This window comes from Mastomys coucha, unplaced genomic scaffold, assembly GCF_008632895.1.
Source record: "Mastomys coucha isolate ucsf_1 unplaced genomic scaffold, UCSF_Mcou_1 pScaffold16, whole genome shotgun sequence".
In the NCBI taxonomy this organism is placed as follows: Eukaryota; Metazoa; Chordata; class Mammalia; order Rodentia; family Muridae; genus Mastomys; species Mastomys coucha.
In genome coordinates, this window is record NW_022196898.1 from 69,411,886 (window position 1) to 69,429,699 (window position 17,814).

A 17,814-nucleotide genomic window follows, 5' to 3' on the forward strand; every position below is an offset into this window, starting at 1 on the left:
TCTATATACACAGACAGGAGTTCCTCTGCTCTCAGTTAGTGAGCATCTATACACACAGACAGGAGTTCTCCTGTTTGCTTTCCGTATTGCTAGCTTTTAGCTGCTTGTGTTCCCTTCCTCACATGGTGGCTGTCCTTAACACACACAAGGCCTAGGGCGGCATGCAGCACAGGGAAGGAGGAGAGGAGGAGAGGAGGGAGGGGAGGGACGGAAGAGCAAAGTTTGAGAAGGAAAGATAAGAAAATTAGAGAGAAGAACTCTATTCTCAACATTAGCCCACTAACCTTGAGGACACTACCCAGAATATGCAGCGCTTCCTGCACCACGCTGAACTTCAGCACAGTATCTAGTAAGTGGCTGAGACTATCTAACAGATCCTGTTTTATTACACTACAAACATGGCTGGCATTATGCTATCTTTCCCTTCCAGTCCTGACCTCTACTGAAAATGCTAATAAAATTTTGCCATCTAATTGTTTAAGACTTTCTCCTCTTCTGTCACACCTGAATGATAACGATAGAGCTCATTTACCCATAGCTATTACACACCAGTCACTTTATAAGTGTTATACACTAGAGACCTAACTGCTCTCAAATCTCAGTAGAGCTAGAGATTGTTTATATACATTCTAGCTTTCAAAACTGACAATAATACCAAATAAAGACCCACTGTATACTGTAAAACTCAAATCCCCTTTTTCCATGGCCATGAAATCTAAATTCAGTCAACAAGATTCACATATTTACATACAAGGAAAGAAATACAAACCTCATGGTGTTTCCAAAGGGATTTTCTGTGTGATACAGTAAAGAGGGTGATGCCAACCTAATTCAAAGAAAGGGTTTATGTTTACATCAGTAATGGCAAGCCACAAATACACATACATTCTAAGTTGTTAGATACCATGTTCAGTGGCTACAGTTAAGAATTCATGATAAAATATATCCCCTACATTTGATTTATTATGAAATAGTAAAATAAGAACAGCAAAAGGTTAAAAGTCAGGAAGCCAGTGCTTGCAAGTATGCAGTTCCCTACTGTAGAGTCTCATCTTGGAATGTGTCCTGGGGTTCATAGTTGGGCGTTATTATCCCATTGCTTCTAGAACATTCTAAGGCAGAATTCTGCATGTGTCTTCAGTAATGTGTACAAACAGTGGCATAAATGAGACAAAAAGTTTAAAAAATCTTTTAAGTTTGGATTAGGTTTTGCTACCCAATAAGTTTGCTATAAAACATATTAAGAATATTTCAGGATTTCTAACATACTTCAGATTTTTAGAGAAACATCATTGTAGTTGTTGTAGATCAGTGGTTCTCAACGGAAGGGCAACCTGCCCCGCTCCCCACCAGTATGCTGAGAACAATACTGCCATCTAGTGGACAGACACCAGAAGTGCTGCTAAACACAGTCCTAAGGCCCAGGACAGTCCTTGCCACTGCCTAGGAGTTACCCAGCCAATACAGATGAGGGGGAGAAGCACTGCCTTAGGGCAGATCCTCAACACACATCTCTCACGTTTGGGAGAATCAGCAAACCTTCACCATGATTTTTTAGTTTCATTTTATTTACTTTTTTCTCAGCACTTTTTTTATTGGCTATTTTCTTTATTTACATTTCAAATGTTATCCCCTTTCAGGTCTCCCCTCTGAAACCCTTATCCTATCCCAGCTCTCCCTTTCATTTTATTTTTAAAAAGGATTTATTTATTTTTATTTTATGTGTGTGATTGCTTAGCCTGCATGTATGTAAATCTACCATCTGCACACAGTGCCCTTGGAGGCTAGAAGAGGGTGTAAGATCTTTTGGAACTGAAATTAAAGGCAGGGGTGAGACACCATGTGGATGCTGTGAATGAACCCAGGTCCTCTTGTAGAACTGCAAGTGCTATTACCACTGAACATCTCTCCAGACCCTAATCTTATTTCCATTTTGATAATAGTCTTAAAAGATCAGCCTAAGTAAATTCTGATAATTTCTATCATGAACTTTTATGACTAAATTATTCTGCTGGCACCAAGTAGTATCACTTGAACTGTGCCACAAGGTTGGCTGTCAATGTGCCAAGTTAGGACCTGCATAAGAAGATATGCACATTATCAGTTTTTATATTTCAACTGTATCAAAAGCCTGTTGAGACATTTTTTTTTCTAGTCCTGATGTTGCAACTGGATTAGGGTAGACATAATGTGTATTAGAATTACTTAAGCCAAAATACAAAAGTAAAGTGTAAATGGTAAGATCCAAACATCAGATGCTACTGAACCTATCCAAAATGAAATCTCATGCTCATGGCTCAGATTAGGCAAAGCAGCACCACTGTCCTCTTTAATGTCATTGAGCTTAAGTGTTGCTTTATTTCATTTGTAAATTCATAGTTTTGTACTCAGAACTTTGTAAAGGTGTTAGGCTTGCAAGAAGCCTTAGTGGATAAAGACAGTTGGCACCACGGCTGACAATGTGAGTCAGTTCCTGGACTGACATGGTGGAGGAGAGCTGACTCCTACAGCTGTCCTCTGACCTACAAGAGCACCATGCATGCAACATATTCCAAAGCAACAGTTTTTAAAGGTTCTAAACTTAAGGATCCAGTCCCTTATTTTCTGCTTCTTCATATCCAGTACAATGTTAAATTATCATCAAAACCTCAAGTAACTTTTCTTCCCTCAAGTGGAATGTATTTTACAGATCTACACATCTTAAAATCAAAAGAAGCAACAACATAGAATTGTCAGGGAAAAGCCTTCAAGTCAAATACAGTCTATATGGTCTTGTGTATGAAAACTCTACAAACATCTCTAAATATCTCTAAACATTTCAGTTTAAGTGTCTACTAAACTGAAAACCACAAACAAATTACTAATAAGGATTCAAGAAGAGAAATAAGCCATTAAACAAATACAATCAATAGTCCAATCAACAGTCTTCCAATGGAGAAGACTGTTGAAGACCCCTCGACAGCACACCACACTTCATCCTTTCACACACACCTGAGTCAAGATGACAGTTTGTTAATATGTTGTTCTACTTTGCAAAGTTCGAGACTCCACATTTCTAATAACTTCCAGGTACTGCTAATGCTGATCCATAGCATCCTCCAAATGGCAGGAATTGTGTGTGTGTGTGTGTGTGTGTGTGTGTGTATACACATGCGTATACATGCAAGCATGTGCGTATGCACAACATGACTTATTTATCATAAACTTCCCAAATATAAACTGTTAAAATACTCCTGTAACTCATTTATTCACACAGAAGAATAGAATATACTATTATTTTTCAAATCTAGTAGGAGTACATCAGGACTAGTGAACAAGTATTTAAATAAAGGCAGCACAGCTTGCCTCCTATTTATCAACTAAAAGAAACTTGTCTTAGATAATAATATCCAAATAAAATAAACCAGATAAATTAAAAACTAATAAATGAAGGGGTAGAGAGATGACTCAGTGGGTAGAGCACTTGCCGTCCCAGCATGAGCACTGGATTTTGACTGGTGGGCATGGTGGGCTGCCTGTAAACCTCGTGTTCAGAATGCAGAGACAGGGCAAGCCAGCAGCTGAACTAGCTGAGTCAACAAACTGCAGCTGCAGCAAGAAACCCTGCCTCATCAGTGAAGCAGAGTGAGATCAACCTGTGTCCTCCACATGCACACTATGCATGCACACCAGCATACATGCAAACACATACAAGCACAACAGGCACATATGCCACAAACACATGCCTACATCAAATAAGAATTTGAAAAAATTTGTTACCATATAGTTACTGTTGATTTTTCTTAATTTAAAAATCAATATATGGGTAAAGTTAATGGGACAAAAGAAGTATCAGAGGTTTTTTATTTTTTGGGGTTTTTTTGTTAACTGAGTGTAAATAATGATGTAAAGGAGAACAGATTTAAACACTGTATCATGACTAAGAAATTGCTAATATTTAGAATGCATGGATAATTCCTTGTACTCTGTTCATACCTATAAAGTTGTATTTTTTTTTTTATTTTTTAAAAGATTTATTTTATCTATATGAGTGCACTATAGCTGTCGGACACACCAGAAGAGGGCATCAGATCCCATTACAGATGGTTGTGAGCCACCATGTGGTTGCTGGGAATTGAACTCAGGACCTCTGGAAGAGCTGTCAGTGCTCTTAACCATTGAGCAATCTCTCCAGTCCTTATAAAGTTGTATTTAAAATACACTGATAACTCCTTGCATTCTGTTGTATACATTAGTTACCAGTTTAAAGACAATGCAAGGTATTACTTTTCAGTAGCAATCTTGTTGCTTGGCATTTCCTTCTGGTCCCAGCCTGCAGTGGGCGTGGCCCACAGATACTACAGTACAGCACCTGTGCGTGGCGCTTACCTTTCGACAGTGACTGTAAATGTAGTCCTCCACATCCACACTAACCGCACTTGTGCATTCATCCAAAATGGCAAACTGGGGTTTGTGATAAAACAATCTTGCCATCTAAAGCACAAAAGAAAATAATTTGTATAAACAGAGGTTGGCCTAAAGATAAAACTAATAAAAAAAAAAAGATAAACTTACTTCAGTAAATATGCTTTTTGGAGTCTTCTAGAGCTAAATATGAAAGTTAATCTTAACTAAAAGGCATCACCCCAGAGATAGAAATAATATAAGTAAAATGAATTATTTTTACTGTCATTTTAAACAAAAGGAGAAATGTATGTGTGAGAAATATGTATTGCTAAGACAAAACAAACACTGGTGTGAGAGAGATGGCACTGAGTCTTAAGATGAACATTTAACAGACAACCAAGTTCTGTGCTTTAGCCAAACCTTAGAATTCAGACTCCAGATGGCTCGGAGGCAGACTCCCTGGCTGCTGCTTAAGTAAAGGCACCTGTGGTGTCCATCAAGCACACGCGAGTGCACCTGCTAGCTCTGGCTGGCTTGGCTGAAGTGTGCTGTTTCTGAAAGCTGCTGATCTTAGGAATGAACTCAGCAGAGCTGATGCTTACACTTCTTTCATTAGCTGGAATGTGGAACATTTTCCCTCACTTAATATTCCAAATGTATTCTATTTTCTGGAAATGTTCTGTCATTGTCCCCAATAGAGATCATGTTGCAAAACCAACAAGCATGTTCCTCACCCTAGTCACCTTATCTTCTGAGAAACATTCTCCTCAAGGCACTCCCTCCCTGAGAACAGTGAGGGCACTGGGGTCCTCCCCTCACTGCTTTCTCCATCCTCTGTTGTACTTTCCCACTTGGCTATTCCTCAGAACTAATCCCAGATCCTCTTCTCTCTCAGAGCTGGGAGCTAAATCTGTCTGACCCCTTTCCTATTCTCCCTCTCATCCACTCTTTTTTCAGTCTCATGGAGTTTAGAGTACACACTCTTCATCTCTGCCATGTCCTCATCTCAGAGAACACTCATTTTCTGCCTGCATGACACTCCACTCTCCCTCCCTGCTTTTCTCTATTCTCCATGGAACCAGGGAGCATCTACTACATATGTAACTCAAAGAACCCCACTTGACTTAAAAAATTCTCCACAGCTTCCCCTTTCTCATCTCCAAGGTCCTATCCCCGTCTTCCTCCTATCATGCTCTGATCTCAGCATCCAGCCAGCCCTATCTCTTCCCATCAACTCCTGGGAGTAAGATGCCCTGGGCCTTAATGGTTCTGTCATGTCTCTCTTTCCTTCTCCCTTTGCTGTTGTGCTGTTTATTTCTGTTTGATAGAGGCCCTCACTCTGATTAGCCCATGCTGGCCTAAACCCATGGCAATCCTCCTGCCTCTGACTCCAGAATGCTTGGACCATGCCTATGCTATCACAACAGGCTTATTTGTTCTTAAGTCTCAATATCTGACTCTGGTCCAGGCATCTTTCAAGTGTCTGCTTGAGTCATTCTCTCAATCCAAGTGGGCCCTTTATGGAATTGCTATGTATGGCAAACTTGAGCTTATCTTTCTTTGTGTGGTTGCCTTAGCTGTAAGATTCACTAAAGTAGAACCATGATTAAACTACTACAGTATACCTGACACTTAACACCGCTGTTTTATTCAGGTATATAGCAAGTGGGTAACTAAAATGAACTGCTTTTCTGAGGTTTACACCTATGTGCATGAAGTGAGGAAGAGGAAGCATCAGACATTATCACAAACAGTGCACTGATGGAATTTCACAAGTGCCTCTCTGCTCCATGAAACTATTCTCACCGTGTGTGTGTGTGTGTGTGTGTGTGTGTGTGTGTCCATTTCCCCCCCCCCCATGCTGTCAGCTATTTGACTCCACAAAATAAGGAAGATGTAAAGCAAGTACTTAAACCAATATTTTGTCTAGCTGAGGTTGATAAGCAATCTTTCACCAATTCTAACATCAACTATCTGCTTGGCAAGCCCCAAACTACTAAAGTGCAGTTTCCTTGGTGCCTGGGGTATTCACAATAATAATTTCATAGGACTGTTTTAAACATACAATGTGTTAGCCTCTGTCATCTGCTTGGCACACTGGCTCTCATCTACTAAGCAATCATAAACCAGCTGTTCCTGACCTGGCCTCTTCTTCAATATGAAATGAGTCCTTCTGCTGAGCTTTAAGGTAGAAAACTGAAGGGGGGCTGGGAAGACGGATCAGTGGGTAAACACAACTTTATATAACACCCATATAAAAACAAAGCTTGGTGTGGTGTCATCAACTATATCCAGTGCTGGAAGGCAGAAAAAGGGATCTTGTGGGCTTGCTGGCCAGTGAGCTTAGCCAACTGATAAACTCCAGATTCACTGACAGACTCTGTCTCAAAAAGTAAACCCACAAGATATATGATGTAGACCTCTGCAGTAACCAATGACTGAGCTGCCATATGGGTACTAGGCATCAAACCCAGAAACTCTGGAAGAACAAACAGTGCTCTTTAATACTAAGCCATCTCTCTAGCCTATTTTCTTGATTACTACTTGATGTAGGAAGGCCCAGTTCTCCTGGGCACTACCATCTCTGAGCAAGCTGGCCTGTGTTGAATAAAAAGGGTAGCTGAATGTGGCCCTGGAAGCAAGGCAGTCTGCAGCAGTCTTTACGGTTTCCACTTCAAGCTCTTAGCTTGCGTTCCTGCCCTGATCTCACTGATGATGAACTGTGACACAAAAGCTAAAATAGACTTTCTCCTTCAAACTGGTATTGGTCATGGTATTTACAACTGAAACTGGCACCAGACAGTAGTAGGGTCCTGCTACAATGGACCTGACCATATTGTTGTTTGGAAGGACAGTGGAAGCATTTAGAACTTGGAGCTGGGCTGTTCTGTGGGAACTTAAAAAATAACAAGGTGAGGACATCATACAGGAGAGTAAATGCTGTCTTTTTTCAAAATAACTTTGTGATTATAAAAATTTAAAGTATTTCCAATTCTTTATACTTGGAAAGTCTTAAAATTCTAAATAACTTTGGGAGTAGGTCAGTGACAGAAGAAACAATGTTACATGTGACAGTGCAGGAGGAACAAGGACAAAGGACAGGGTGAAGAACTGGTGTTTCTAATGCTTTCAGTTGCTCAGGGAAAGAAGCCTGAATGAGCGGGAAGAGCAACCTTTAGGGAAAGTTCTGAAAGATGCTATAATCCACGCTCCTCACAGGACCACTGTCTAGAAAGTAGCCACCCTAACTTTCATATAACACATCTACAGCTTTCCCTTTCACAGAACATTACTAACATATTTTCAAAATTTCAGATTTATATGAAGTTAAACATTTTCTAGCACTTTTATTATAATTTAAACTGACACTATAATATTGACTGAGTATAAGACAAAACCCTGTGTCAGAATTAGTCAAATTCTGGACTCTGACCATGACTTCAAGCATTTGGTCCCAGTTTCAGAGGACACTGACCGCCATTCTTTGTTTTTCTCCTCCGCTGAGCACATCCATCCAGTCCTGAACACTGTCCCAGCCGCCTTCTCGCTCAAGGATGTGACCCAACTGCACGTTGTCCAAGTACTCCTTCAGCACCTTTATGCAAAAATGAAAGACCAAAAAGTGTATTAGAAGCTAATGTTCTGTCCTGGTTCACCTTATTTTTTTAGACCAGCTCAGTAACTCTATACAACCACTGGATAGCTAGGTGCTCTTCAGGAGAGAAATGGGACAAAGCTGACCTGAACTGTCAGGCCCTACCCATAGTACCCTTGACAAAATGTCTAGAAGCTTAATGACAGTACAATATCATATAACCCAAGGACAGGGGCAATGAGAATATAGCACTATCACAATGGTTGAAACGTACCATGAGTAATAAACAAAGCAACTATCTTTTACCACCTCTTGGAGAGTTCGTACAATGGTTTGGAAGACATTACAGATTAGGCCACACTATGTGATGTTTCAAATGACAAGGCATCTGAAGCAGGACATGCTGGGTTCAGGAAGGATGTAAACAGCTCTTACCTGATCAGAGATCCCTCTCTTCTTCTGATCCTCCTTCCCATCTGGATAGATTACTTGGTCTCTCAGTGTTCCCAGGGTCATATAGGGTCGCTAGCAGGGACACAGCAAGAGTCATTAAATGTATGTTTTAAAATATTAAAAAGATCTTAAAGGTTACAAAACAGTTCAAACAAAGTCTTACCTGAGGAACATAAAATAACTTTCCTCTCTCAGGTTTAGTAAGACGTCCTCCAAAAAGAGGCCATAACTATAAAAGCAAAGGAAGAACATAAAAGACTATGAAATTCATAACCTAACAGTATTACAAATAAGACAGCAATCTTTGGAAACAGGCTTGTACATACTTCACCAAGAACACGGAAGAGGGAACTCTTTCCACAGCCATTTGGACCACAAATGAGAACATTGGCCCCAGATCGAACCTGAAAGACAATTATTCTTTGGATTAACTACATTAAATGAATATGTACATGTGATATTTCCTTAGAGTCAGAGAGGTCTTTGCTAATTTTACTTGTAAATGTGATGATGGGCACAACTATGAAGTGAATGATTGAGAGACCTTTTACTTCTGTAACTTTCAATTTTTACTAAGTTTCCTTTTTCCACTTAAAGACAATTACTTAGACTGTTTGATATAGTCTTAATCAGAATGCAAAATTTGAAAGCTTAAAACAATCTGAGGATTCTTTAAAATAATAATTGTGTATATTCACATTTATTAACATCTGAGCTGTAGAGCAGATTCTTTTACTTAGAGGTCTATATTTACTTAATATGTCACAAATATTCTTCTAGGTCACTGTATTTGGGTCCCCCTTGCCCAGTCTTTTAATGCCTGTAGTACTTACTTCGTATGTACTTCACCTATACCGAACATTATACTAAATGAACAGTACAAATATACCATAATTTATCTAAACATTCCCCAATGAGTAGAGATGCACATCATCATTTGACACTGTGTATAACTTCTGTGTCAGCAAAATACTCACAATAATTAAGTAAATTAAATTGTATACTACTAAGCACCATGGAGAAAACTCAAGTAGGACAAGGAAACAGGAATGGACACAGATGCCTCAAAGGTCAAAGTACACTTCACTGAAAGTGACAACTGGGAAAACCTCCGAAGACATGTAAGGAGCTTATCATGAGGAAACCATTCCTGTCCACCTGCAGCAAGCAGGCACGAGGACACAGAGACAGGAATGGCCTTGTCTCATAGACAGACAGACTGCTCTGCTGGAGAAGACAGCAAGGGGGCAGCAGCAGTCATTGGGCTCACAGATGTGTGAGGTAAGGAGAGGTGGGAGTGTCAGCAAATCCTAAAAAGCAGCACAAGCCAGAGCACTTCAAGCCAGCCCACTGTGCTAACACAGTCTCCGCAATTTTCAAAGTAGCCAAAGGCAGCCACAGCCCAAGCAGATGAAGAGAATGCAGCGAGTGCACATAATAAATACCACTCTGCTGACAGAGGAATAAACTATGCCTGCACTAAGAGCTTATGAAGGATGAAGGTAGAAATCTTAGCCTGCAGAAAGCCCATTTGTTTAGCTATATTATAACATAACAGACAAGCAAGTAGGAAACTTGCTTTCTGATGGCCAAGTCTGTCTTCCGATGACTTTCCAAAAGAAAGAAATCCTGATTTTCAGAAGGGTGCCAGTGGGCACAAATAACCTAAACAGCAATCCTCAAGCTTCAAGCTACTGATCACACAGAACTGTCATGCTGCCTTGTCATTTTACCATGGCCTAGCTTATCACCATTTTAAGTAGGAAAACCTACTGGATCAGTGCCACTGTTTACTTGGCTGCTGCCCTACTTGGAATGGCCACATTAGGTGCAGCTGTGCTGTTAAGTTTCCAGGAGCTGATGATATGGGTCAGTAGGTAACGACGCCCTCCGTCAAGCCTGATGACCAGAGTTTAAGCCCTGGAACCCACACAGTAGACGAAGAGGACCAATTTACTCAAATTGTGTTCTGACTCTGACATACTCAATGTGGCACATGCCTCACCCCCATAACACAACACGCAAAATATATAAATAAAATGTAAAGAGAAAGAGGGTGAGAGAGAATGACTTTGAATTGTTTATATGGATGTAAATCATGCTGTACCACCAAAACAGACTTTGATTTAGATTTTTTATTTAAGAAGATTAAAGTTCTATTTGCATATTTAAATGTTCAACATTCATAGATATTCTAATTAGATGCATCTTATGGACTTTATTTGCAAAAAAAATAAGATTTTTTTTTCATTTGTGTATGCATGTTTGTATAAGCTTATGTGCATCGTGTGTATATGAGCCTGTAAAGACTAGAAGAGGATGTCAGATCCCTGAGAACTGGAGTTACAGACAGTTAGCCACCAGATGGGTGCTGGGAACAAAAGCTGGTTCCTTTGTGACTCCTCCTAACTCCTGAGCCATATTGCCAGCAAAGAAAACTTGATGTAGTAGTAATCACTGAGATTTTAAAGCCAGTCCATTAAGAAAAATGAGATTTCTAGATGGTTCAAAGAGATAGTCTCTAAGTGTGATTGTATGAATTTATATAGAGACAACTCAAACTTTAAAGTTAATTTGAATATTCAATTTTCAATTCATATTTTAAAGATGATTTAAACTCATATAAACATTTTAAAACTTACTTCAAAACTAAGGTCTTGGATCAAGATATCGCCATTTGGTGTTGCTAAAGGAACATGATCAAACCTAAAAAGGACATTAATAAAAAGAGGGAAATTAAAACATGTAAGGAACTTAAATAATTCAATACTCCAAATAGAAATAACCCAACACAGCAAAAAGACCATTCAGACACTTCATAAATGAATATATTCAGGGGACAAAATGCAATTTAAAAGGTTCTCAAGATCTGTAAGCACCACAGGAATGTAAATGAAAACAGCCAGGAGCATCCCCCCTATTAAAGATGGCAGTTGTAAAGACAAAGGTAAGAAGAGCTGGCAAGATGCAGAAGAAGACAAATCCTTACCCACTGTTGGTAAGGATGGAGCTAAACAGCAATGACAGGAAAGCAATATGGAGGTCCCTCACTTAACTGCTCTAAGTTTCCTGCTCAGACAGGCACTCCTAATTCCAGGTGGCTATCCGAAGGAAATAAAGTAATTGCCGCAGAGTGGTGCCTGCGCTCCCTCCCTCACTGCCAAGCCACCTAGGGAAACTCCCTTAATGTCTTTCAACTGATACACAGATAAAGAATATATCATATGTGTAAGTACACACTCATACAAAGGAGTACTATTCAGCCTTAAAAAGGAAATAAGAAAACCCTGAATCTGGAGTGCCAAAGAGATGGTTCTGTGGTAGGAGCACTTGCTGCTCTTGCAGACAGCCCAAATTTGGCTCCCAGCAACAGCATCAGGTGGCTAAGAACCATTTGTAACTCCAGCTACAGGGGACTCAAAGCCCTTTTCTGCCTCCACATGCACCTGCACACACATGGTGCACATACATACAAGCAGGAACACACACAAGGAAATATTCGTTTTAAACTCCTCAAACCACAATCATGTTTCTAAAAGAACTGAATTGATTATCTTCTTGATGACTATGGTTTAAAAAAATGAGAGAGAAAAAGAAACATAGTTCAAATATAACTTATATGTAGAATGCGGTCGTAGTTGCTGGGGCCTGAGGGGAAGGGAAGTGAAGGAAGATGAGTGAGTGAACGGTCTAACAGCAGCACTGGAACAACAGTTAGAAATACGCTCTAAACACATAAAATAACATAGACATACACTACACACATATAGGTGTAGAAATAAAAGATAGAATAATTAGCTGAAACAGAACATTAGTTTGCAATATGTAGGTAATATCAAAACATCAAATTATATATATAAGTGTATATGTACCTTAATCATAAGCTTAACTTTTAAGTCAACAATATATCAAAGCTATTTAAAGTTTTTTTAAAGGTCAACTTTAAATCACATATGTAACTACAAGCTGAAGAAAGGCTGCCATGAAGCATAACAAATGTGTAGAGTATAGCTCAGCCTTTTTCTAATACATACTTTATAATGTTGTCTGTATTGATGATTTCTCCAGCACCAGGTATCAAGGGACCAGCTTGTGCTCCTTCAATACCTTAACAGAAAATAATTATTAAGATATTATATACTAGGAAAAACTTAAAGTCATGACTGCAAACTATGATGTTTATATTTACCCTTCTCCTGTTGTGACACCATTGTACGTTCATATTTGCCATGATTTAAATCCTTTAGTACTTGCATTAATTCTGTAATCCGAGCCGTAAAACTAAAATTTAATAGAAATCATAATCAAAAGTCTACTACATCTTGTATATAAACTGAAATGTCTAACATTATAGCTTAAATTAAGAGGTTTAACCTAAAGGAAGTCTCATCAGCATAAAATATTTCTAACACACACATCCTACTTTGCTTCAGTAAAAGAGAAGGGACAGGAAAATGACAAAAGGTTTCACAGGATCCTCATTTCAACAACACCCCATTCAGAGGAGAGACAAGTGTTTCCCTTGGTCACTAACACACACACATTCTCGTTAGTATACCCTGCAGACAAAGGAAGGCTGGGCTCTGAGCTGCTGGAGGGACCTACTGTTACATATAAGACTGGCCTTTCTATCAAGACAGTAGGATGCACTGATGCATACCACTTCTCTACAAAAAGGGAAACTGAGCACATCTCTACTCTCATATTCTAAAGAGGGAAATGATAAATAACTCATAATATTTGATGAAAATCACCAGACAATAGAAACAGCCCAGTGATAAGAAGTTAGGGAGTATAAGAAGGACATGAAGGTCAAAGAGGAAGTTTCTTATCAGAGAAGCAAAGGGGGTATTTATTTGTTTGCTTGTTTGGTGTAAATAACAAGCAGACATCTCCCAGAGGAAACCTGGGAGATGATTATACGTGACAGTGCATTTATACTGGTGTTGACAGTGTCACAGAAGGCACTGTCCCAATAGGCATGAATTTTGTATGCATTAAGTATGATGTTTTAACATACCAATCACTCCTTAAATTGGTTTTTGTGGTGTAAGAGAAAGAGAAAACGAAGAACCTAGTTGCCAGTATAAATCCTTAGTGGGTAAAAATCTATTGCTGAAAACAAAAATATTCAAATGTAAAACTTACTAACTTAAATTTCTGTTTAATAATAAAAAAAAGCTACCAAGAATCATCATTTTCCCAATGTATCCATGAAAGATAGCAAAAGAACGTGACACTCCTCTAGTTAAAGACTTAACACAGCTGCCTCAGAAAGCATGAGAAGTTCACTGAGAGAAGTCTTCCTGAATTTTCTATCAAAACCAGCTTCCTAGAGTAAGAAAAGTCAGTACTCCCATAATTTAAATCTCACCTGGGTACCAGCTTATAAGAACAATATATGTTTAAAAATTATTCTATGCAATTGCATATTAGTACAAATCTTACCCAGCCAATCTAGTCATTTCACGGCCAGCCAAAACTATACGACCCAAAGCTTGAGACATTCTCAAAAGCATTCTTCCACTTTGGTAGTAATCCTTAAAGACAAATGAATATTAGATTTTGCTCACATTCCTAAAATAGAACAAAGCCTTCTTTTGAATTTTCACTTCATTAGTGTAAGAACTTTACCTCTAGCAGCTCCGAATGTGTACTGTGAAGATGGCGAGGATGTGCCAGATCTAGGAACGGGCGACTGACAACCAGGTACCCGACTACAGTGGCAACATCTGGAACAAAACAGTTAAGATTTTAAGTACTGTTACTTTACTTTTCCCACAAATCTCGTTGCACCATCTCTTTTAAAACATACTTACATTTGGCAATGATGCTATCAATGAAACCCATAGAAAACCGGAAGAAGATGAAATTATGCAGGTGTTCCACCTGACAGAAAACAAAACAAAGCATGGTTTTTCTTTACAAATAAAAAACTAATTTTCCATAAGGATGGATAAAGCATAATTAATTTACAAACATATACTGAGTAGCTATGATTCCTGACTCTATTACACACCAAACCACACAATGAGCACCATGCTGAACAGTGCTCAGAGGCCAAACACACTGCATCAAACCTGTTTACTTAACAACATTGTTTCCATTACACATAATAGTATAATGCTGTTTCTAACTCTGCCAGACACCTATATACACAAACTCATCAATCACCAAAGCAAGAAGGAAGGATGAGAAGCCATTTCAAATACACTTGTCAGGAGGTAAAGTTGTACTAAGTTATGAGTATATGGCTGAAGATCCACAGGCTGAAAAAAGTGCCTTGAAACTCTAAAAACTCTAGGCATGTTAGATGGCAAAAATATTATTTCTGAAATAACCTAAGGCAAGTTTTTAGTATTAATATATATTCAACATCACAAATTTCCACTAAAATACTAGCTCCTTGGAGGTAAGATCTCACCCAGCACGCTCGCCACCTAATTCTTGTTAGCACTTAAGCCGCCTACCTGCAACTGCATACCTTCTGAATCACTGTAACTATCTGAACTCAAAATAGCAGCAAATAAAGAAAACAGCTTTAGAAAACATTTATATTCCAAAGCAAGGGTCAACAAACCATGACCAACAAATCCTAGCATGCCACTTATGTTGCAAGTCAATTTAGCCCAGCCACATCACTCACGTATATATTGTATGTCCAACAGAGACTACATGGTCAGGAAACATAAAATGTAAATATGTACACACTATCCCATCCTTCACAGGAAAAACTTGCTAACCTTACTCTACAAAAGCCTCCACTGATCTGTATGAACCATTAAATGAATCCTGCGATGATAGTTCTATAGCAAACACTGCAAAAAGGAACAAGATTATTTTAGTAAATTAGTCTATTTTATAAGTGGAGAATTTAATGTTGATACAATAGTTTTTAAACTCATTCTTAGTTTAAAACACAGTATAAAGAAATGCTATTTAAAATATCTTTAACATTTATCCATACATATGTAAAGGCAGAGAAAACCCCACGTGACCATCAAATGTGTATCTTACCAATTTTCGGAAGACTGAGTGGATTGTCTGCTTTTCTCGTTTATTCCCATTGTAAAAGGCAATTTCTTCACTATTAAAGAAAATAATTTAGCAATTAATACCAATGTTGTCTCACCCAGACATGTAACTGAAATGCAATGTTCAATGAGTGACCTTCTGTATGTGAGTGGGCATCCTGGGCCAGTGCAATGGCTCAGGGGTAAAATGCAAGCCTGCCAACCTGAGTTCACTTGCCTAGGCCTACACTACAGTGGAAGGAAAGAACTAACTCCACAAATCTGTCCTCTGACCACCAAAAGCACTCAGGAGCATGCCCCCTCCTCAATAATAAGAAAACAAAGATAAGAATAAATGGACAACTTGTCACTAAGAGACTATCTGACACAGGCTAAGCCAGGGCGTGTATTGAGATCCAGTTCCTAGCTAAGTTTATAGGAGCACAACAGCACACAACTGAGTGGATCACAAATTGGACTACAACCTACCTGTATATAACCTGGCTGTTAAAGACGCAGCAAGCAAATGCTCACAAACTGTAAACAGGTACATTATAGAAAGAGAAAGATTAGGCTGAGACAGACATTATAGACCATGAGTTAAATTATAGACCTAAACCAGATAAAGAGGGGAAAATTACAGAAAAATAGAAGAAGTGACGCTTTGCCCCACAGCCTCTGACAGTGCCGCCGTGTCACCAGGAGGTCTAAATGCACCATAGCTGTTCTTATCCCAGCACCACAATAGTCCTCATAACGATATCCCTGAGAGCAAGAATGGGCCCACAGGGCCACAAAGATCATCAGTGGGAAAACAGTACCATATAGACAAAGAAAGCTCAAATGTAATTTAGATAAATTCTTTAAATTCACATAACAAGCAAAGTTCAGAACCTAAAATTATCACTCCTGTCTAACCTAAAGTTTATAGTCTCTTTTTCTGTAAGTAAGATGAAAATTGCCCAAGCAAAGTACTTAGAGTTACAGATGGCCGTGAGCCATCACGTGGTTACTGAGGAATTGGATCCAGATCCTCTGCAAAAGTCATAAATGCTCTAAACTGCAAGGTCATCTGTCTAGCCTCTCCAATGTACTTCTTAAAACACCAGAAAGTAAGTATCTACAGAGAAGCCTATATACCACAGCTTAGACACATTAAGGATGTATGTGGGCAAGTGCGAGAGGGCTAGGCAGCACTGGAATGCAGAGCTGACACACCCAGTTCCATCCCAGGACTCCACAAGGTGGCAGGAGAGAGCTGAGACCTCCACATGGGTACCGTGTGTGCACATGATATATAATCAAAGTGCACACATAAAACCTCAGTACTCAGTACATTAAGGAAGCATGTATAGAGTTAATCATCCTAACAACTCATTAACCATCTACAAGAAAGGAAGCTATGAATAACTTGTTAAAATCACATAGTTTATAATTAATAGGCAGAAGCAGAAACTAAAATGGATGGCTTCAATGGCTGCATTTTTTTCTTCCTATTTTAGATATCGAAACTGTCCAGAATTAAGTTCTGGCCTGTATTCAAGCTGAGGCTTAATGCCCAGCATTCCTTCTACCCTCCCTCCCCCGACACACATACACACACACAAAAAAACCTATCTGGAAAAACAGAATTACTGAAAAACAGTCACAACTTTAAGATGTCTATGAATGGGACACAACATCTGTCCCAACACCAGGAGTAACTGGGACCAGCAATGTATTAACTGTATATTTCAAAATAATATATCACTACTAATATTTTCTTAAATGAACATAAATATATAAAGTGTTTTTGTTTATTTGTTTGTTTTATATTTAGTAGAGCTTAAAATCTTGGCTCTTACTGTGATAACTTGATACAAGAGTTACAAACATCAAGCAAAGCATTCAGTCTTACTCTTTGTTGTTCTCTTACAACCCCCCTCCCAATTTAATTGCCTATATATCTTTTGTGTATATAAATACTTTTAAAATATGTAAGCTGTTCTGAAAACCATAGTATAGTGTAAAAACATGAAATAAGCAATACTACTAATAGAGAGGCTGAGATAGGAGAAGCAAGATCTCAAGACCATTATGTTGTACACAGCATGACATTGTCATGAACAAACAAGCTGAAAGTGTATACGGATTGTATAATATTGGACCTATTTCTCCAATTACCAAATTAGAGAGACCATTGGATGACAGTCAATAAATTTCTAATTCTTCATATTTTTGGATTTCAGTTGATTAGGATATGTTGGTAATATTAATTTTCATATTAAGATATTAAGAAAAGGTAATTGTTACTTCCTGTTGTTTTTGTTGTTGGAGGTAGAATTAGGCTTGTGATTTGCTGAAAGATTACCTTCTTGCTTCTTCTAG

General features: G+C 38.7%; 1 protein-coding gene across 2 annotated transcripts in view; it reads right to left on the reverse strand.

Annotated features, from left to right (window-relative positions):
- The window catches only part of Abcd3 (ATP binding cassette subfamily D member 3), a 57,256-nt gene that overhangs the window by 2,741 nt on the left and 36,701 nt on the right, over positions 1 to 17,814 (reverse strand). For both annotated transcript variants that reach the window (XM_031375325.1, XM_031375326.1), the window contains 13 exons: positions 15,452 to 15,521; positions 14,254 to 14,323; positions 14,069 to 14,166; positions 13,883 to 13,974; positions 12,624 to 12,715; positions 12,469 to 12,541; positions 11,077 to 11,140; positions 8,761 to 8,838; positions 8,598 to 8,663; positions 8,417 to 8,506; positions 7,862 to 7,981; positions 4,369 to 4,473; positions 770 to 826 (listed from right to left, as the gene is read on the reverse strand). In XM_031375325.1, coding sequence (XP_031231185.1) covers positions 770 to 826; positions 4,369 to 4,473; positions 7,862 to 7,981; positions 8,417 to 8,506; positions 8,598 to 8,663; positions 8,761 to 8,838; positions 11,077 to 11,140; positions 12,469 to 12,541; positions 12,624 to 12,715; positions 13,883 to 13,974; positions 14,069 to 14,166; positions 14,254 to 14,323; positions 15,452 to 15,521 — 1,075 coding nt within the window. The remainder of the gene's footprint in view (positions 1 to 769; positions 827 to 4,368; positions 4,474 to 7,861; positions 7,982 to 8,416; positions 8,507 to 8,597; positions 8,664 to 8,760; positions 8,839 to 11,076; positions 11,141 to 12,468; positions 12,542 to 12,623; positions 12,716 to 13,882; positions 13,975 to 14,068; positions 14,167 to 14,253; positions 14,324 to 15,451; positions 15,522 to 17,814) is intronic.